Genomic DNA, 22,449 nt, shown 5'->3' with positions numbered 1-22,449 from the left:
AATTTTAATTTCAACACTGCCTTATCTTTACGCTTATACAATTATTTTGTTATATAATCTTGATGTGTTGTACCAGTAATTTTAAACTGGAAAATAGTTAAAGATGTGAAATAAAATAATCTGTATCATCTGGAATTTTCTTTGTAGAATTGCAAACATAACACAGAAGGAGATCACTGTAACCGCTGTGCTCCAGGTTATTATGGAAATGCAAGCAAGGGATCCATCAATGATTGCCAGAAATGTCCTTGTCCTTTGACTGACCGACCAAACCAGTAAGTTTTATCTTGAATTATGTTTTCTTATACTGGATGTATTACTCTATTACTGGCCATGATCTTATTGTGTCATTCTGTCATGTGATCTTACTTCTTTTTTTTAAAAAGAGGTAGGGTGTGAATTGAGAAAAATTTAGCTGCTATTTCTGGCAAACCAAGCAACCATTTACAGGTTGTTTTGTTGGCTTGAATACTATGATCTTGGATCTTGTAGATGTTGCTATTGCTTAGCCTAGGTCAGCCCTGATTAAATAAACCTGTGATCAGAAGCATTCCAACCATGACCATCCAGTCTTTTATTCGGATACAGAGTAAGGCAGGCTATACTATCCAAAGTCTCTCTCTTTAAGACGGTAAAGTATGCGAGATATTTAGGTACTATTTCTAGCAGGTCATGCAACCTTATAGTGTGGTATGGTGTGCTGTAGTGTGGTATTAAGTATTAGTGTGATATGGTAAACTAATAGTATGTGGGAGAATATACAAATAATAACAACAGACGAGGACAGGTGGTGTAAATAACAAAAGGATGTATTAGTATGACGCTCGGGAATACGGAAAGTCTTTGACGTTTCGAGCTACGCTCTTCAACAGAAAGAATACGGAGACAAGGAGAAAAACATGGAGAAAAAAAATTGAATAGTGTTCAGTCAACGGTCAATATATATATATATATATATATATATGGGAGAATATACAAATAATAGCAACAGACGAGGACAGGTGGTGTAAATAACAAAAGTATATATTAGTATGACGCTCGGGAATACGGAAAGTCTTTGACGTTTCGAGCTACGCTCTTCAACAGAAAGAATACGGAGACAAGGAGAAAAGCACGGAGAAAAAAAATTGAATAGTGTTCAGTCAACGGTCAATCGTAATAATGATAGTATGACATGTTGTGCTGTCGTACAATACTGGATGATGTGATATAATGTGCTGTAGTATGATTGTGCTAAAGAATGGCTAATGTACTATAAAACATCATACTATGCTCATACAGAGCAATAGTACTGTATGACATGTGATAGTACATTGTGATGTGTTTCAGTATGTTATGCCTTCCTCTTGTAATATGAACCACTTTCTTTTCCTCTTTCCTATAGGTTCAGTCCAACATGTATTTTGGGCAGAGATGGTCAAGTTACCTGCACAGCCTGTCCTCCTGGTCATGCAGGACGCCGATGTGAGAGGTGAGTCAAATGAATAGGTGTTGCATTATTACTAACCAGGATTTCTCCTATTTCAAAACATTTGAGTATTTTTGTCCTTTGTAGATAGATTTTCAAACTTCCTCTTACTCTCTTTCAGATGTCTGCCTGGCTATGAGGGCAACCCCATGGCTCCTGGAGATTTCTGTAAAACACGCAGTAAGTATGAAGTTTCTGAAAAATTACATCTTTTATTATTGTTGTTTATGATAACTGCTAGTTGAGCACTGGGATCAATATAATCGACTTAGCCCCCTACTCCCAAAATTGCTGGCCTTGTGCCAAAATTTGAAACTATTATTGTTGTTTACCCACATGATCACTCTTAAACATGTAGACTTATGATCAAATACTTTCCAACTTTGACCATCCCATTTTATTTTCAGATATAGTATATCTAATACTGTATCAGTGTACACTTTCATTTTTTTTAAGACTATAGTCCATAGTTGAGAATGTTTGTATGTTTATATATACATGTGTTTATTTCATTATCTCCACAGATACCACAAGCTGTATGTGTGATCCACGTGGAACTGTACAGAACACACAATGTGATGCCAATACTAAACAATGTAGATGTAAGGTATGTCGATATCCTATTATTATCATAAATTAAACATTTAATCATAAAATTTGTAGTGCAATTTGTTAAGGGGTTTGTCTACAGCTTTCTGACTTTAAATTCAATCATTATTAGAATTTGTTACAGCTCTTTAAATACTGAGTTCAAGTCTTGCCACTGCCAGCTTTGCTTTTCTTCCCTTTTGGGTCAAGAAAATAAAGTACCAGTCAAGTATTGGGGTCAATGATATTGAACAAGCCTTTTCCTAATTTAGAAACTGCTGTTGTTGTTATTATTATTAACATTATTAACGTGGTGAGCTGGCAGAATCATTAGCAAGCCAGGCAAAATGCTTAGCAGCATTTCATCTGCTTTGATGTTCTGAGTTCAAATTCCACCAAGGTTGACTTTGCCTTTTGGGGTTGCTAAAATAAACACCAGTTTCCCACTGGAGTTAATGTAAGTGATTAGTCTTCTCCCCCAAAATTTCAAGCCTTGTGCCTTTAGTGGAAAGGATTATTATTATTATTATTAAGGCAACAACCAGGCTGAGATGTCACTTAAAGTGTTGATATATTATTAAAACTTGTCACTTCATGCTGCAGCATTTCCATATTCCAGGCATTGAATAAATTAACAATTGTCTTTCTTTGTTAACTTCTAGGCATTTGTACAGAGGACAAAGTGTAACGCTTGTAAACCAAACTACTTCTATTTGAGTGAAGACAACCCACAAGGATGTCTGTCCTGCTACTGTATGGGCATTACCAACAAGTGTTCCAGCTCTAACTTCAACCGAATGGAGGTAACACTGAACTTTGTTATTTTGACTTGAACTGTGACGAATTTGATTGTTGTTTACTCACCACACACTCACTGCATCCTTACAGGCATTCATACACGCAGTCTTACATTTATCATCTATATTATTGCAATAGCTAGCATTATACAATTATACATGTGTGTGAAAAGCATTCAATGAGGATATATGAGAAACGTAACTGGAGAGAGATTTCTGATTTAAAGGAAGTAAGATTGTACAAGGGACAAAGAGAATGTGACCCTTTTCTTTATAGCCTAGCTCCTCAGCAGACGACCTGTCAAATTTAACTCTAAACTCCAATCTGGAAATGACATACATACATACATATATATATATATATATATATATATATATATATATATATATATATATTACATACAAAAATAAGAGGAGTGACCTGCAAAAGTGGACTCCTATATGCTAGAAATAGATGCCGAAGCATATAGGAGTCCACTTTTGCAGGTCACTCCTCTTATTTTTGTATGTAATATAATTTTAATCTTCGAATTTTTTTAATATGCTAGACCATTGGTTTTAATTGATTAATATCAATTTCTACCCTCATTAATAAATTATATATATATATATATATATATATATATATATATATATATATATATATATATATATATATATATATATATATATACAAAATACACACACACACACACTCCAACAGTTGACTAGTTACAGAAAACAGAAGCCCATGAGCTCAGCAACCCATAAATTCTAAACTACTCAGTTTATATTCAATCTTTGTTTTCTTTTTATTTATTCCTTAATTTTATCCCTAAAATTCATATTTACTCTATGTTTTTCTTTTTGCTTTTTTTTTTTTACAGTTAAAACCATCATTTGATCGTCAAGATTCTCATGGTATTGTTTTAACCAACCGTGCTATGTCTCGCAATGTTGTGGACGGTTTTAGGGTCAGTGCACGAAAGAAGGAAATCACATTTGATTCATTTGATGCTGTTCAACGAGAAAGAGAAAGCTTGTATTTTTCACTGCCACCAAAATTCAGAGGAGACAAGGTAAAAAATAACAGTAACAATAACACACAAACGCATACATTATATGATGGTTGTCCAATTATTCAAAGAATATGAATATTACTGGTGATTAGAAACTATATTCCACATGAAAATTTTGTTAAGAACAGTTTGCAGAATGCTGCAACAACTCATTACCAAAACCAAACAATCAAGAGACAAACTAAAGCAAGTCATTTGTCTCTGAAATGTCACTCAGTTTCATACCATAGTAACCTTCAATTAAAGACATGGCTTTAATGAACGCTATAACGTGTCTTATACTATGTGCCCTACAACATGCAGACAACAGTTTGGAATTTCTAAGTATTCTTTTTGTCCTGCTGGATTACTGTTGCCAGTACCACCTGACTGGCCCTCGTGCCAGTGGCACGTAAAAGCACCCACTACACTCTTGGAGTGGTTGGCGTTAGGAAGGGCATCCAGCTGTAGAAACTCTGCCAGATCAGATTGGAGCCTGGTGCAGCCATCTGGCTTGCCAGTCCTCAGTCAAACTGTCCAACCCATGCCAGCATGGAAAGCAGATGTTAAACGATGATTATATATATATACACACACACACACACACACACACACACACACACACATGTACGCATACTTAATTACATACATCCATACTCACATTTATACTGCTCTGTATAGTAACTGATTTAATCAGAAAAATGTTGATGAGTGAATAACTAGTCCACAAGGTTAAATCCTCTCCTCTGCCTTCTCCTCCTTCAGTAATATCTATGCAAGAAGACCTTTCAGACATTACTATTTATCTTTTTGATTCTTTTTGTAGGTGACATCTTATGGTGGTTATCTGAAGTTCACATTGGAATTCTCAGTTGATGACGGTCGTGGAAATTTCTTCAGAGAAACAGATGTTGAAATCATTGTAAGTACAACTGAGTGTTTTATTTTGGCATTTCTAAGAGGTCTGGATTTGCAGAACCATTCGTGCATCAGACAAAATGGGTAGTCCTCATTACTCCGTAAGGAGCATAGAACTGGTTTCCTGGATTCTCTGGTGTATATATTATACCCAGGATGGGATGCCTATTGCAGGATTACTCTTTTTTTTTTACCAGCTGAGTGGGCTGAAGCAATGTGAAATAAAGTGTCTTGCTCAAAAACTCAATGCATCGCCCTGTCCAAGAAACAAAACCACAATCTTACAGTCATGAGTCCAACACTCTAACAACTAATCCACACACCCCCACAAAATACTTTATGATATTTCTTCTGACTCTTTAAATTCTTAGTTCAAATCTTGCTTTGGTTAACTTTGCCTTTCATCCTTCCGGTGTTGATAAAATAAAATTCCACTCAAGTACTGGAGTCAACTTAATCAACTTATCTCCCACCACCACTAAAAATTGCTGGTTTTGTACCTAAATTTGAATCAGTTGTTTTAGCATTTCTTCCCTCCTTCATCTTTTACATTTATTTCCTTTCAGACTAATGGCCAGCGTCTCTATTATTTGTTCAACCCATCAGCTAGAGCATCAACAGCACAGAACTATGAAATTCTGCTGACTGAAGTAAGATTCCTTTTTTTTTTTTTTTTTTTGTGTGTGTTTTTCTTGTACCAGTGTAAATCTGTCCAAGTCTCATATGGTATTTACTCCTAGAGTGAAGGAATTCTCTAAAGAGATGTAGTTTGGTAAGTAATTCATTTATAATACGGTTAACAGAGATTGATAAAATGGATATAAGATAACTGCTGGGGTCAGTATAATTGAACACTTTTGAAAATAGTGATGTACTTGCTGCCATCCGATGATTGAAACCAGTGAAAAAAGTGAAAGATGAAACTAATTTTAAATAAATAAGATGGATATTGATAAATTCAGTCCTTCTTTCCCAGAACATTGGTTTTCTGCAATTTCCTCTACATTTGTTTTCTCTGCAGCCATTGATTTACAAGTTGAACATTAACTGTACTATGTGTGTGTGTGTGTGTGTGAAAGAATATTCATTCTGACAAATTTTTCAATTATTATTCTGTCTTCAGAAATCGTTCCATATGTTCGATGGTTCCATTCCATCCCGAGAAGTCTTCTTGTCTGCTCTTGCCAACGTTGATGCCATCTTGATCAGAGCAACCTACCACACTAAAATGAATGTTATCAGCTTACGTGATTTGACCATGGAAACTGCTGTACCAGAAGCTACTGGACTTGGCCGTGCTCCTATGGTAGAGTTATGTGAATGTCCTCAAGGTTACACAGGCGTTTCCTGCCAAGTGAGTATTAAGTTTTATTTATTTATTTTTCACAACATCAATTTCCTTTGCTCTTATTTCCTCCCAAATTATCTGAAGCCAAGGAAAAGTTTTCCAGTCACAATTTCTTCCTTCTTCATGATCTTTCCTTTTTGGTTACCTAACTTTACAATCATTAATTTTTGTTTTGATTTTTTTTCTTTTTTTTTTTCTCTAGGAATGTTCTCCTGGTTATTCTAGAGTTCAAAAAGAAGGCACTGCATTGGGCCGTTGTGTCATGTGCAACTGCAATAAGCATTCCTCAACATGTGATCCACAGACAGGAAAATGTGTAGTGAGTACTATTGATTTAATACTGTGAATTATTTTTTTGACACCTTTAGTGGTCCCTAAGGTCTTCATACATTGAGCTTAACACTGATATCAAAAGTTAATTCTTTTATTTCATAATAAGGATATTAATTTATTTTATCACATTTGCTTTATACTTTTTATATTTACAATCGTAATCTCCATATAAATAGATTCAATAAACCTTTTGAATTCAAAGAATCTACGATTTTTTTTCCTTTCAAAACAAGGGGTAACGTTGGTGTCAGTAAATATGTTTTGGGGGGTAACTGGTTAAAAAAGTTCCCCAATTAGAGATACTCACATACATAGAAAGATGTATATATTATATAAACCATGTATGTATCTGATCTCTCTCTCTTTTTCCTTCTCCTCGTTTATATTTATTTCACTCCAGCCTAGAAATTTCCACAATGATTTTATTTACATACTAGAACCTTCTCCTCTATTCCCCCATTGCCTGCTTACCTCAATATTTCTTCTCCACAGAACTGTCAACACAATACATTAGGTGATAGATGTGAAACCTGTAAACCTGGCTTTTATGGTGATGCTACATTTGGCACCTCCAGTGACTGTCGACCATGTGCTTGCCCTCTGACCCTACCATCAAACAAGTAAGCTTGTTCACAGATAAATTCTTTCTCTTTTTTTTAAATCTTTTTTTTTTAACATTTGTTTGTGTTCTGTTTTACTGTTTTTAGTGTTGATAACACTGTAACATGATTTTTGTCTTTGGGTAGCAACAGTTATTTACTATTTTCTTATAAAAAATGGCTAATACTTTCTTCAAACATTGCTTTTGTTACATTTATTCAAATCCTGAAGATTCTTTCTCAACACATGGCTATGATGCTCCCCCCACTACTCCTGCTCATGATCAGAGATGCACATATTGTCAGCCACTAAGGGACATGCTCTCATGGTTAAGGTCAAGCAAGTGACAAGCAGATCCGTGGTATGGAGCAGATTATTTGCTATAATAATATTTTTGCTTTGCATTAGTAACTCAGTGCTAACTCTGTTTGAAATTCAATGCAAAATAGATAAGTTTCAAAATATTAATGTCCAGGTCACAAAAGCAAAATTTGAAGGGAATAGCAGTCACTTCCTTTGATTTCTATGTAGAAGCAAATAGGAAATAACACTTTACTGACTAAAGATGAAAAAGTAAAGATTTTTGTACAGTGTAATGCACAACTGATTTATTACCTCTGCCTTAGCAAAGGTGGGGGTATTGTTTTCAGTTGTGTTTGTTTGTTTGTCTGTGATACCTCAAGAATCGTTGGATGGATTCAGATGAAACTTTCAGGGATGTTTGGCCTCATGACTGGCACAAACTGGTTAGATTTTTGGGATCGATCAAGGATTTCAGATTATTTTTCCTGTTTTTTTACTTAATTTTTGAGAGCAGTTGGGTTCATTTTTAGTATTCTCATTTGTGAGAGCAGTCAAGTTTATTTCAGATATTCTCATTTTAAAAATCATTTCTAGCTAGTCGTTAAGAGGACGTTGGTGTTACCTTGGCGGAGGTTTGCGCTCTCTGAGTGCTCTTGTTTATATATTATATTTTATATCACAATTTGTGAACAATAGTGTCATTGGTAACTGGTTTCTAATGGGCTAAGTACTGATTCAAATTTCTAACAGTTGTGATAGTGACAAGGGAGTGTCTGTAAATCAAGCAGAACAAATATGTCAAGAGATTTTGTTTATATTTTTTGCTGATATACTTTGTCAAAAGATATACATACACATGCATACATTCATACCTATTTGTGTGTGTGAATGGCTAAATAGACAAATGTTACTTTTGTTCATGAATAGCTCTGTGATCAGGTGAGAACATGCCTGACTACCACTGTAGTGTGAATAATTTCACAAGGAAAGTATTCAATATATATGAATATTAATATTTCATTTAGGCATAACGATACAAATAACTGGGTGTTAGAATTCAATATACATGTGTTTAAGAGAAAAGGCATTAGTTGAGTACAAATCATAAGAGATTACATAAAGGACAAGTAGACAAGAAATTATGTAATGAACTTCATTAGCTTATAGCTGTTTCTGCTGTAAGATACCACTATGTAGAAAACTGAGGTTATGATAGAAGACATATTTCTCCAAGACTGTGCAAAGTTGTGGTGTGAACTTCTTAACCACTCAGTCATGCCTACAGCTATTTTACCTGAATTATTAGCATGCTCGTCTATTAGCCAAAAGTTCAGGGATATGAATTCTATCATTGGTACTGTATTGTGATTATATCTGTAATACTTAGCTACCTAATGGTGGATTAGTTCTAAATTAGATCACCTTGTTTTAAATACTTAGGCGATGTGACACAACAAGGGAATCTTTACATAGCTGCTCAATCTACATGAAATAGCAGCCAAGTCTCCCATAAATTACACCTAGTCATCTTTAGAAAAATACGAGTACGCTGGATAATATTGTCCAAGGTACGCCAGGCTTAGAAACATATTGATAGGCCATGAATGAAACATCTTTGATCAAAGCTCTGTTCAAGTAAGGCTGAATTTAACCAAATAAGGTCCCTAGGTGACACAAGTTGGTGTCACTCACTTTTGTAAGCAGCAGGAGTACAGTAAAAGTGATGTGTGTGCTTGCAATGCTGTGCTGTACATTTTACAGGTATATCCATTAAAACCCACTAGTTTCTACTAGTTTGATGCACACTAACTACACATATACACTACATGATGATAATTTTTGGAGGAGCTTAACCAGCAAAAGGAGGCTGGCACCCAAGCCATTTTGTCTTCTCAATTTAAAATTCTATTTCTCCATTCTTTTAAATGTCATTTCTTTATCTTTCAGCTTCTCTCCAACATGCTACTTGGCTCCAGATAGTCAGATAACCTGTGAAAACTGTCGTCGTGGCTATACAGGACGTGACTGTGGTGTGTAAGTATCAAGTTTGGGTTTGCTGACATGACTTTTAAAAAATTCTTCCCCACTTAATTATTATATTGATAGTAATAATAATATGCAAAGACAGAAGAATCTGAAGAAACTAGTGATACTCCTAATTTTATGATTATGCAATTATATATATATATGGAGTCAAAAAATACTTCACCCTCTATTGCCATCCCTAACAAAGTAGGTCAACAGTCACTCTGTCTTTAATGGCAACCTTTTTGCTGAAGTAATGAAGACTAGCCTGTTATTCAACCACCTCCTATGAACATATCAAATAGAAAATATAAGATGAAAGGCAGAAGAAGAAAAGAAAGGTGCACACACACACACACACACACACACATTGTCCATTTACTGGCAATTTTGACAGGCAGAGCTGACACATGGCCATCAACCAGCTGATAATAGCAGACAAATCTCAGTCTTAAATAAAGAAAATATTGAGCAGTATGGTTCCTGATGTATGACTGATGGGGTTGTCACAATTGGAACACCTTCCATCATAGTTTTGCTCAACTATAACTGATATGGGATCAATGGAATAAGTCCCTGTCAAGTACTGGTGTCATTCTTCAATGTTATATTTGAAGCCTTACTCCAAAATTGGAACCATTATTATTAGTATTATTATTGAAGGTTGTGATGTCCAGATAGGTTGAGGATGGATAAAATGCCTTAACATTTTAAGCTCAAATCCTGCCAAAGTCATCTTCATTTTTTTGTCCTTTCAGGAATAAAAATAGGTACTGCTTAAGGACAGTTTAAACAATTGTACCCTTCATGTAAAATACGTGGCTTTGTGTCTGTATTAGAAATGTACAAACCAATGAGAAACTCTGTATTTGGTTATAATACCTGCTAGAAATAGCTACCATAAGTCACTCAAATTGTAGCATACTGTCTAAAAACAAATAAATGGACACACTGGAATGTCTAACCCCTGGTATTCAAAACAAATTGGATGGTCATTACTGCAATGCCATTGATAATAATGGTTAGATAACCAGAACAATATTGCAAATCAATATGGAAGAGTCAACTAAGTCGTATAATGTGCCAGAAATAGTAACTATTGTTTCTTGTCTGTTTGCAAGGTGTGCTCCTGGATTCACAGGCAACCCGAGAGAACCCAGAGGATACTGTAGAGAACGAGATGGTAACTATAACACTGTATTATATTTTTATCCCTCTGCATACACTCTTGCTCTCTTCTGCAACATCTGCATATGCATTCTATTTTTACACACACATACACACATACTTACTCTTTTACATATATGCTTTCATATGCACATATACACTCTTTTACACACACACTCTCTTATGCACACATGCATATATGCATTCTCTTATCTCACATGGACAAACACTCTCTTATACATGCACACACATACACTCCTTCTTACACACTCCCATTTTGGCAATTTTCTCTTCACCTTCCATCCCCTCTCACCTATATCTCATTTTCTTTATTCCTACCCTTTTCTCTTTACAGATAGCTTGAGTCCTCAAGTAACCGTAAGTCCTCTCCGTAGCAGTGAAGTGATAGGACAAGTTGCAGTCTTCCACTGTCGAGTCACAGGCCAAAGACCTATCTCTGTTGTGTGGCGAAAGGTTGATGGCACACCACTGCCCAACAGAGCAGAGCAGAATGATGAGCATGACTTGATCATCAATAACATTGCACCTTCAGACAGTGGACGCTATGTTTGTACAGCCAACAGTATTTATGGAACTTCCCAACAATATGTCGAGCTTGTGGTCATCAGTAAGTTCTATTTGTCTCCTTTTCTTCTTTGCTGCTCATTTCCTTATTTCCAATTCCTCTTCTCCATTGCAAGTTTTACATTGTAGGTTGTGTTCTAGCTTGTATAATCTCGTTTCTGTGCATAACTGGGACTAAAGTATTTATTATGTACTAGAACCACATTATACAATCTTTAGTATCAATTTAATCGACTGATGCTGGTGTCTGTCATCTCCTTTATGAGGTTCAGTCTCCTAAGAGCATCTTTCATTACCACTTTTTCCTGTCTTCTTTGGTCTTCCTCTTTTTATACATTCCTTCCCCCTGAATCACATGTCACTTCTTCACTCTACTATTCTATTATGACCATCTGTTTACCCTTTTTATAAGTGATGAGTATGCAATGTGTGTGTGTGTGTGTGTGTGTGGCATAAAAATCCCAGCATTTTCAGTTGGTTTATTTGATTTTACTCATTCTGATCTTCAAACAATTCTCTGGACATCAATATAAAACATGTTCTTCCTTGACAGGGACTGGGTCTTTCCAGGTGCAAATCACAGAACCAAAAGACATAAATGTTCGTCCAGGTAGCACTGTTCAGATGGAATGTACTGTGGTAGGATCACACTCACCAGTAAGTCAATAAAGCATTTGTTTCTGTCTGTTACTTTTCCATATTTATTCATTCTTTCTTCCGTTGGAAGATTTGACCTTTCCACCCAGAAAATCGCCAAATCATAAAGACCTGAGGAAACTAGTGATGGACTGCATCAGCAATTAGCATGTATAAACTGTCCAAAAATGCGATAAATAATTTTACTGTGAGAGAAAGGAAAACGTTTTAACAATTAGAGGAGTATTCTTTTCTTATCACTTTCCAATAATGGATATTACTTAAGATGATGAACCGGCAGAACCTTTACTGCACTGAGAAAAATGCTTTGCAACATTTATTCAACACCACAGAAATGTGATCCTTTGAGAATGTCTATACACGGTTACTAAGCCTGCTAGAAAGAGCAACCAAACCTCCTTCAAGCCACAACCCTGCCTACTTGAAAAGGGATATATTATACAATGCTGTTCAAGATAAATACTATAGCTGCACAGAATGTGGAATGGTAATAATTAGAATATCTTTGATCATAAGTCTAATTGATCAGAACTGACCTAAAGTTAAAAACTCTTAAACTATACACCATTGTTGTTGTAGCCTCAGGTAAATGTAATATAATTAAAGTTTTTTGGGGTTATTATTTTTAGCACAACAGCATGTCTCCTGAGGGGGTATGATGTTGTCTCCCACGCTTCCTAAAAGGATTAAAACAATATTACACATTGAGCTAATGTTATTTTTTCCTCACCACATAATTATTCTTAATCAGATATTTAATGCTCACTGTATTAAATATGTTAGCACTAACTTAATGTTGGTCTTTTTCTAATTCAGGTTCTTGTGTTGTCATGGAGTAAAGTTGACGGTATCTTACCCACTTCAGCATATGAGAGTGATGGAACTCTGACAATCCGAAACATCCGACCTGAAGATGCAGGCGAATATACGTGCACTGGGTCTGATCCTGGTGGCATTGTAACAGATACTGCTTTTATCACTGTCACATGTGAGTATTATGCCCTATGAATCAGGATGATTTTTTTTTTTTGTTTTTTATATTGATCCTTCCTACTTAATGTATGTATAAATCAATATATACTGTCCATATTTTGTATGAAACATATCTCCTGATAACCTTACAAAAATTCTGCTAGAGCAACTAAGATATACAAATTTAAATAGAAATCAGAAAAAAATTAATTTTCCTGCATCTTCTATCCTACATTAAATTGAATGCTAACCTTTTGATGGTAAGATTTTTAATGTGGAATTTTTGAAACAACTTATTCCAGCACAACCTTTAAAGTTCTTGGCTGAAACACTGTCACTGTGAATGTTTGTATTTTTTTTTATAGTCAGGAGGAAAGGCGGTGCCTAATACCCTTTACAGAGCATCTAAGACTTTCTTGCATACTGAAATTATTACTACATGAAGAGGTTGTGAAATGGCCATAATTCTATGCAAATTATGTGGTTAAATATACCTCCTGATTTTATGTTTATATATATACCTCCTGATTTTATGTTTATATATATATATCATCATCATCGTTTAACGTCCGCTTTCCATGCTAGCATGGGTTGGACGATTTGACTGAGGACTGGTGCAACCGGATGGCTACACCAGGCTCCAATCTAATTTGGCAGAGTTTCTACAGCTGGATGCCCTTCCTAATGCCAACCACTCAGAGAGTGTAGTGGGTGTTTTTATGTGTCACCCGCACGAAAACGGCCACGCTCGAAATGGTGTCTTTTATGTGCCACCCGCACAAGAGCCAGTCCAGGGGCACTGGCAACGATCTCGCTTGAAAACCCTACAAGGCCAGTCAGGCGGTACTGGCAACGGTCACGCTCAGGATGGTACATCTTATGTGCCACCCGCACAAGAGCCAGTCCAGGGGCACTGGCAACGATCTCACTTGGTTTGCCGGGTCTTCTCACACACAACACATTTCCAAAGGTCTCGGTCAATATATATATATATACACACACACACACACACACACACACACACACACACACACACACACACAAACTTTCAGTTTTGCATTCATATTTATGTTAAATTTAAAAAAATTATTTACCCATTACTGTTTGATTCTGTTTTCCTTCAGCAAATACTTACCCTCCAACTGCCCAAGTTGAACCAAGGGAACAGACTGTTGTAGTTGGCCAAACTGTTGAATTTTTATGCACAGCAACAGGCTTTCCACAGCCAGAATTTCAATGGTATAAAAATGGTCAGCTTATTTCCCGAGGACCAGTTCTAACTCTCACATCAGTTTCCAAAGATGATGAAGCACAGTATGTTTGCGAGGCCACCAACAAATTTGGCGCAAGCCGAGTAAATGGAATACTACATGTCACATCAAGTGAGTATTTCTGCACTAAATGATAGTGATTGATATAACAAACTGAAAAATATCTTACACCTTGAAACATGAGGTCAATAATAAAGATATATTAATCTTATGAACGTCTATTTTATATTTTTATTTCTTTCAAGACTAAAATTAAGCTTATTTTTAAATTGCAGGTCGTCCAACATTACAAATTATTATCCGACAAGAATCTGTGGTCAAAACTGTCGGAGAAAGTATTCAGTTGGTCTGTTATGTTGAGCAACGTGGTAATCTGATCAATTTAGTATGGAGCAAGCAAAATGGACAACTACCAGCAAGTAAGAACACTGTCAACCAGTGTGTGTTTGTGTGTGTGCATGTAAGACGTAGTCTGTTACATGTTCATTTTATACAAGTATGTATGGTATATAGATTATATACATATATATACACACATACATATAAATGCATGCATATATATCTATATATATATATATACATATATATATATATATACACACATGCATACATACAGGCATTTTATATATACATATACACACACATGTATGTACGTATGTATATGTGTGTGTGTGTATGCACTTTATTTTGTGGACTAAGACTACCATTGGTTTCATGTTAACGGAAGTCCTTAGCAATTATCAAACCTATAACATGGAATATCGGTGTTCGTCTCCATTTTGGATTAAAATAATTTAAAACAATTTCAATCCAAAATGGAGATGAACACTGATGTTCCACGTGATAATCTTGATAATTGTTAAGGGCTTCCGTAACATGAAACCAATGGTAGCCTTAATCCACAAATAAAGAATCTTAATCTACCAATATAGTGTTGATCACTCATTCTCACTGTTTAATATTTATATATATATATGATACATATATATATATATATATATATATATATATATATATATATATATACATATATACATTTTGCTCAGAGCTTCCACATAAATAGACGTAAATACATAATTTTTTTTTTGTATGTAGAGTCTTCCATAAACCTGGAAATACAAAATTAAAATAATTTTTGTGTTCAATTTTATAGAATCTTCTCAGAGGAATGGTGTCCTTACAATTCCTTTTGCGAAGTCATCAGACTCTGGCGTGTACGTCTGTACTGGTACCAGTGATATTGGCAGATCAGGATCAAGTACTGTTGTGGTGACCATAACTACAGATTCAAGTATGTAAAGTATATTTTGTTTTTATGTCAAATCGTCCAACCCATGCTAGCATGGAAAGCGGACGTTAAACGATGATGATGATGTTGTTATTATTATTATTATATATATTGAGACTTATCACATGTGTTAGAAATCAATAATTGCATGGATTGTCCCGAGATAGTTGAAACTAATTCACTTGTTACCATCATCTTTTCCTTTTCTAGATGTCCGTCCAACTGCACGCATTGAGCCAGACAGAATGGTTACAATCCCTCAAGGTACTACCGGCACCCTACGGTGTATTGTGACTGGAAGCCCATTACCAACAGTCATATGGACCAAATCAAGAGGACAGTTGTCAGACCACCACCAGGTTAATATTTTTCTAAAAAAAAAAAAAAAAAATTTTCTTTTGAAACAAATCCCGGAGTCAATGTAATCGAGTGAATATATATATGTATGTATATATATGTATGTATGTATGGCAGGCTTCTTTCAGTTTCCATCTACCAAATCCACTCTCAAGGCTTTAGTTGGCCCAAGGCTCACACACTGGGGCCTAATCCAGATTCTTGTGGTTGGAAGCAAGTTTCTTACCATACAGCCATACCATATAACTGCAAAAGACAAGGATGGCAAAACGGGGTTACGCAAAGCCAGTAGCTCAAACTGGATTAATATATAAAAATCTACAAAGGTTATTGTGGCAAAGATACCAGATTAGAATTTTACTAAAACTTTCAAGACACATTAGCAATGTTCCTTCACTTCTTTGATAACTACTTTGCCTCTCTATAATTCTATACTTCTTTCTTTTTTTACAAGGTTTCGGGCAATGTTCTGAGAATCACAGAAACAATGGTTGAAGACCGTGGAATCTATGTTTGTGAGGCCAGAAATGTTGCTGGTTCTGTTCAGGCATCAGTGATTGTTGAAGTTGAAAGTAAGAGCCTTTAATTTGTTTTCTGCTTGATCTTCTAGCATTTTTGCTTAAGTGGTGGTATACATCATTGCTTAGATTTCACTTTATGGATAAACCTTAATCAGCTGTTCTTTTTTTTTTTTTTTCTATTATTATTTTGCTTTGTTAATCTTAACTGAAACCTTGTACTTTTATCTCTGTAGGGAGAGAATTGCCTGCGATAGACCTTTATCCAAAAGGAACCCAGAGTATTCAGAGTGGTGGTAGTGCACTGTTCCAATGTAGAGCAACAGCTGGAATTCCATCACCAACAATCACCTGGAAACGGTAAGACCTTAGAGATAGCTAGCCAACTGGAATTTTAAAAATCACTGAAGTGTGTGTGTATGTATATATATATATATATATATATATATATATGTTAATTCTCTAAATGAAGTATTAACAGTAACTGCACGATAAAGTGTAGTATATTGCCACTTAAGTGTGGCTGACCCCTAGGGGTGGATGTTACTGTTGCTTTTAGCCCCAGGAGGACATCACTGTTGCTTTTACTGGAGGAGATGTCCTCCTGGGGCTAAAAGCAACAGTAACATCCACCCCTAGGGGTCAGCCACACTTAAGTGGCAATATACTACACTTTATATATATATATATATATATATATATATATATATACACACACACAGAGTAAGTAAGTGAAATTATGCTAAATACAACTAAATTGAAAAATGTTTTCCCTGCTGGCCATATCAGCAATTCTGAAAACTTTTGCGTGCAAATTTTACATGAGTGGAAACTTTTTTTAACAGTTTTTACCCTGAGGATCAGCTGTGCAAATTACATGGGTTTTTATGGTATATATATATGTGCGTATGTTTATATATATATGTATATAACTATGTGTATTTTTATTCTAGTTTTGTACTTATATTATTGTAATTATCAAAGGTCTATGTTATCTAATTCAATTTGAATTTGTTGCTTATTTTCTATCTATATTTTCTTTTACTTTGAAGGGTTGGTGATGAGCCTATGCCCAGAAATGCCCAAATTGCTGAAAATGGTGTCATCCGCTTTACCCAAGTATCCACGCTTGATCAAGGAGGATATATATGTACGGCCACCAATGCTGTTGGCACTGTCACCGCTACTGCTACACTTTTGATTAGCGGTCAGTAAAAGCTTTCACTACTTAATGCAATATTGTTGTTGTTATCTGTATCCTAATGTTGATGGAAAACACTCTGTCAAGACGGAACAAGTAAATTTGGAGTTTGTTCTCCTGTTCCTATATTTTATTACAATAATGAAGCAATACCTGCTAAACTTCTACCTACATATTTCTTGAGAAAGAAATATGGAATAGGATGTATGAAAAGAAAGGCCTAAAATATGAAATATTTAAGGAATCTTATGAAGTATGAGAACAACCGTACACAATGTTTCAAATTGAGGTGGGATGTTGTGGATTTGCAGCTAAATCCACTTGAACAGTGATTTATGAACTTGACAGAAAAGCATTAAATGAGTTGTTATGGATATGACAGAGGCATGCATGAAAAAGAAAAATGCTGAGAGAAAAAAAGGGAAATCTTCAGTAATTCCTCATAATCACTATTATCGCCTTATCCTCTTTTTCTTTCTCCTCTCTTTCCCTTCAACAAATCACGGGAAAGCGTTACAATTACATTCCCTCTACCTCACATCATGAACATTTCTTTCTTCCTCTTTTTCTCTAATCACATGAAAGCACTACCGATGGACTAAGTAATGCAATGACAAGCAGAATTATTATAAGATATCTATCTTAGGCTGAAAGGAGTTCCATGTTGTATAACCATACCATCAGATTACTCTGGATGATGGAATTAACAGGTGGTAGCTGACAAAAAGGAGCATAAGAGCTTTTAAGAGTGCATTCTGAGGTTTTTGCCCTAACAAGATTAAATGTATATATCTGTATGTATATTTGTATAGGTATTATGTTAGCATATTCTTGTGTGCAATGCATACTGTATGTATTTATACATACATGTGTATATTTCATGTATATTCCAGGCCCACCAAAGATTACAGTCACTCCAAGGGGTCCAATACGTGTCAGGGAAGGAGAACGTGTCACTATTGAATGCGCAGCTGAAGGAGATCCAAAACCAAATGTCTACTGGACTGAACAAAGGGGATATGATATCAACAGAAGCCCAGGAGTAGTCCAACATGTCGCTGTATTGGAGATCAACCAAGCTAAACTTTCTGATTCTAGGCATTATGTGTGTATGGCTGAGAACAGTGGAGGAAGAGCTGAAGAAAGGATTCAAGTTATAGGTGAGTTGCAGGGCACAATTTTTATTTCAAGACGGATAATTAAATGTGCTCAAGATCAGAAATATTTTGTGCATGCACACACACATTTGTGTGTGTATGTGTGTGAGAAAGAGAGAGAGAGAGAGACTTTTCTTAATATAACTTGTTTAGTTTTGCCTCCTTTCTTTCTACAAGCTCCGAAATCTTTATTATATCTCATCTCCAAACCCTGTTCTAAGCATTTAGCGAAATCCTTTTTCTCTATATATTGACTTGCCTTCTGTTCCTTCTTGGAAGACATCTTTATCGCTTTGTTCCTTTGAGTTAGAGACCTTCAAGCTTTAAAACTCAAAAGAATGTTCCTGCAACACCTATAGATTTCAGTTTTGCTTTTGTGTAGATGATAGTTGCTTCTGTTGACAACATTATTCAGCCAAAGTCTGTGGCTGTGTGTCTGTATTTGTAATGATTATTATCATTATTATTATAGTTGAAAGAAATGATGTCATCACACCACCAGAGGATAACATTCTCAGAGTAACTGAAGGTAAAAACGTCATTGTGAAATGTGAATCTCAAAGTAAGTTATTTACCCTGACTCTTTTTATTCTTTTGACAAGAATTTTACTGTCTTATTCTTTTTCTGTTAATCTTTCCAAAATTAATGAGGATCTATTTATTTGCCATATTTGTGATAGGAGCATCATTATGTTTATCTATGATAATTTATTAGAGAAGAAATCAAGCATTATCATAATGATTGTGGGAAATTATTTACGGATGCCATCCACACACAAAAATAACAGTCAATTTTAGGCAACCATATTCAATGTAGTGAGGTAAAAAAAATCCTCATTAATTAATAATGTTCATCAGATGAAAAGAAGGAAACTTAGCTTAAGGATTAGTATTATTTTAATCTACTCTTGAAAGATAGTCAGTTTCATTGTTTAAACTGATTAATTATAAAAGTTGTGAAAGGCTTGCATATTAAGACAGTTTTTTTTAAATTAGTAATCATGCTTTTTGTACCTTTGTATTCAAAACTACAGTTTAACAAATGTAAACTTTAACCAAAACTACAGTTTAACAAATGTAAACTTTAACCAAAACATAACTAATATTTGGAAAAGATTTTAAATTTTCTTTTAAAGCTGCTTGTGAAAATGAAATTGATGAAAGGGTTACCTTCTTTAGAGACAACAATAATGTCATACACTTCTTGTAAAAATAACAAACAAAACATATGCTTTGGAATTATCTACAAACATATAAATTGACAAACCTACTGTTTTATATGTACTGATTGTCAAAACACTAATGAGCTTTTGATCTTTCAGATTTTGGTGGCTCTAGAGTCACTTGGAGAAGACGAAATGGTCCTCTTCCACCTGGACACACTACATCTAATGGAACACTCACCATTCCAAAGATTACCAAGGACTTTGAAGGCGAATATATCTGTCAGACCAGCACCACCGAAGGCGTGTTTTCGATTAGTTTCATGATTATTGTTTCAGGTAAGACACTTCTGTGTATTCCACCTGTAATTGACCAGATCATTGATGATAACAATGATAATTTTCACACACTCTATACAACATGCATCTAATAATCTAAAACAACTCAAATTATGCAACATATATACTATATAAGATAAAACATTACACACACCACATACAACACAGTGCACACTAATATATATATATATATATATATATATATATATATATATATATATATATATATATTTCATTCCATAATGGCTACCTCTGATGAGCGCAGGGCTACATAATTGGATTGTTACTTGAGACTCCGTTAAATCCCTAGCACAAAACCAATTGGTAAGATCGGCTGTAATGGATATATGATACTGTACACTTAGGATTATATATCTATAATTGCTTGTTATATAGGCTTATGTTCTTAAGTGCATTAAACAGGCACTGACTAAAGGACTCACAGCCTATTTGTAAAGTCAAAATAATATTTATTATAAGTAATGACTGTGATATGTATATGTTATTTGTTACTTTTGTTATTTTAGCTGCAACACGAGTGATTATATCTCCTGCCAATGTGGCAGCAAGAATTGGTGAACCAATGCGTCTGGTGTGTCAGGCAGAAGGTAGCGGCCCTACTACTCTTGAATGGCAGAAGATAAATGGTGTTATGTCTCCCAATGTGCAAGAACGTGATGGTATCCTGCTCTTCAGAGAAGTCACTGCTGCTGATGCTGGCCAGTACCGCTGTCTTGCAAGAAGCGCTGGTGGTGTTGCTGAAGGAATAGTTCTTGTAAAGATTGTTGGTAAGAAATCAGTGATGGTTTTTTTTTCTTTTTTATCTTTTTTTTAACTTTTTTGTTGTTGTTAGTTTTTAGCCCCATATTTTTCTTGCAACTCTGATTGATGTGCTTTTGTTTCTCATTGGCTTTTGTAAAGTTTCGATCAATTTTAGAGAGGAGCTTCCCTGACACCCCATTAAGGTTACCTGCCAAATTAATACATCGAGTGAAGTTTTATCTGTAAAATACTTTCCATCCTTCTGTCTTTTCCAGCTCGTCCAAGTGTCATATTGCCAGATGAAGAAGTTACTGCCCAGCGAGGCCACAATGTTGTACTAAACTGTCAAGCCACTGGTAACCCACCACCAACAATCCGTTGGGAGAGAACTGATGGCCCATTGCCAGCTCAACATTACATCAGAAATGGTGAACTTACGTAAGTAAAAAAAAAAAAGAAAAATTACATTCACATAGGGTACACCTGACTTGTGCTGTCTTTTTGCTTTTTTCTTTGTTGTTGTTCTTTAGGCCACAGGTAAAACCTGATTAAGCAGAGCTATGATTCAAAGTATTCCATTTCTATCCAACCTCTCATTTTAGAAATGTCAAGGACTACATACCTAGTTACCGCTCTATATTTTAAGGTAGTAGGATGTGATTTCTGAGAAATATGACTGCTATTTTTAGCTGGGCAAGTGACCCTGTAAAGGTTCCTAGGAATGTAGTATATATGTATATGTATGTGATTGTATGATTTGAATTAATCAATCTATGGTGAACATAGTTCATTTCAAAGATACCAACGCTTATGCAAAGGGGGCAACAATTATGATTTTACGTTTATCTCCTGTAGTCCACCTCTGTTTTAGCATGTCTATCTCACATACTTTTGTCTTTCTTGTTAAGTCTTTGTTTCTGTCTCCCTTCAGTATTTATGGTGTCCGTGAAGAAGACCAAGGTCGATACATGTGTATCGCTACAAATGAAGTTGATACCTCCCGTGGTTATATCTACCTCCGTGTTGCCTGTAAGTTATGACTTCATTTCTTTTTTCTTTCTTGATCTTAATGTATGATCTATTGTCTTCATAGTTAAATGGTGATGATATGATGTTATTATTTAGTACACACACACATACACACAGAAAAAAAAAAAAAATAAAACAGACTCCAAAGAGGCTGGTGTTGGTCTGTGTCAACAAGCCTTGTATTATTTAGTAAAATCAACAAAAAGTGTGCTATGAACTTCCCATGGTGTATATCACCCAAAAACAGGAATAGTTACCCCTGACATGCTTCTACACAGTTTCTATCTCGGAAATTTCACTCATGAAGTTTTGGTTTACCTTCAGTTGAAGTAAAAGATGCTCAAGTTATTGTATAGGGGAATGAAACCTGAAGCTATGTAAAACAAACGTCTTGACTACACCGTCATACCTATGTCCATATTGAAATCCCATCAGACTATTTTTACAATACTTTGCAGTGTAAAAAAAACAGTCTTTTTTTTTTTTTTTTACACATAATGAAGAAAATATAAATGAGAAATGTCTAGTGTCTCTACCAAGAGAACGGTGTGTATTAATAGAATTTT

At 35.2% G+C, this 22,449-nt stretch overlaps 1 protein-coding gene across 33 annotated transcripts in view; it reads left to right on the top strand.

The window, feature by feature from the left end:
* LOC106879161 (basement membrane-specific heparan sulfate proteoglycan core protein) overlaps nt 1-22,449 on the top strand; it is a 175,917-nt gene that overhangs the window by 122,662 nt on the left and 30,806 nt on the right. For all 33 annotated transcript variants that reach the window (XM_089343084.1, XM_089343099.1, XM_089343102.1 and 30 more), the window contains 29 exons: nt 148-275; nt 1,385-1,471; nt 1,590-1,648; nt 1,993-2,075; nt 2,719-2,859; nt 3,720-3,911; nt 4,717-4,812; nt 5,375-5,458; nt 5,932-6,162; nt 6,359-6,475; nt 6,982-7,109; nt 9,340-9,426; nt 10,539-10,600; nt 10,940-11,212; nt 11,723-11,826; nt 12,643-12,814; nt 13,923-14,180; nt 14,345-14,488; nt 15,223-15,360; nt 15,568-15,716; nt 16,169-16,286; nt 16,469-16,592; nt 17,285-17,439; nt 18,327-18,593; nt 19,063-19,152; nt 19,913-20,092; nt 20,620-20,880; nt 21,130-21,292; nt 21,786-21,883. In XM_089343084.1, coding sequence (XP_089199210.1) covers nt 148-275; nt 1,385-1,471; nt 1,590-1,648; nt 1,993-2,075; nt 2,719-2,859; nt 3,720-3,911; nt 4,717-4,812; nt 5,375-5,458; nt 5,932-6,162; nt 6,359-6,475; nt 6,982-7,109; nt 9,340-9,426; nt 10,539-10,600; nt 10,940-11,212; nt 11,723-11,826; nt 12,643-12,814; nt 13,923-14,180; nt 14,345-14,488; nt 15,223-15,360; nt 15,568-15,716; nt 16,169-16,286; nt 16,469-16,592; nt 17,285-17,439; nt 18,327-18,593; nt 19,063-19,152; nt 19,913-20,092; nt 20,620-20,880; nt 21,130-21,292; nt 21,786-21,883 — 4,189 coding nt within the window. The remainder of the gene's footprint in view (nt 1-147; nt 276-1,384; nt 1,472-1,589; nt 1,649-1,992; nt 2,076-2,718; nt 2,860-3,719; nt 3,912-4,716; nt 4,813-5,374; nt 5,459-5,931; nt 6,163-6,358; nt 6,476-6,981; nt 7,110-9,339; nt 9,427-10,538; nt 10,601-10,939; nt 11,213-11,722; nt 11,827-12,642; nt 12,815-13,922; nt 14,181-14,344; nt 14,489-15,222; nt 15,361-15,567; nt 15,717-16,168; nt 16,287-16,468; nt 16,593-17,284; nt 17,440-18,326; nt 18,594-19,062; nt 19,153-19,912; nt 20,093-20,619; nt 20,881-21,129; nt 21,293-21,785; nt 21,884-22,449) is intronic.

This window comes from Octopus bimaculoides, chromosome 26, assembly GCF_046866305.1.
Source record: "Octopus bimaculoides isolate indiv1 chromosome 26, ASM4686630v1, whole genome shotgun sequence".
Taxonomy (NCBI): Eukaryota; Metazoa; Mollusca; class Cephalopoda; order Octopoda; family Octopodidae; genus Octopus; species Octopus bimaculoides.
This window is presented reverse-complemented; position numbering and strand designations above follow the sequence as displayed.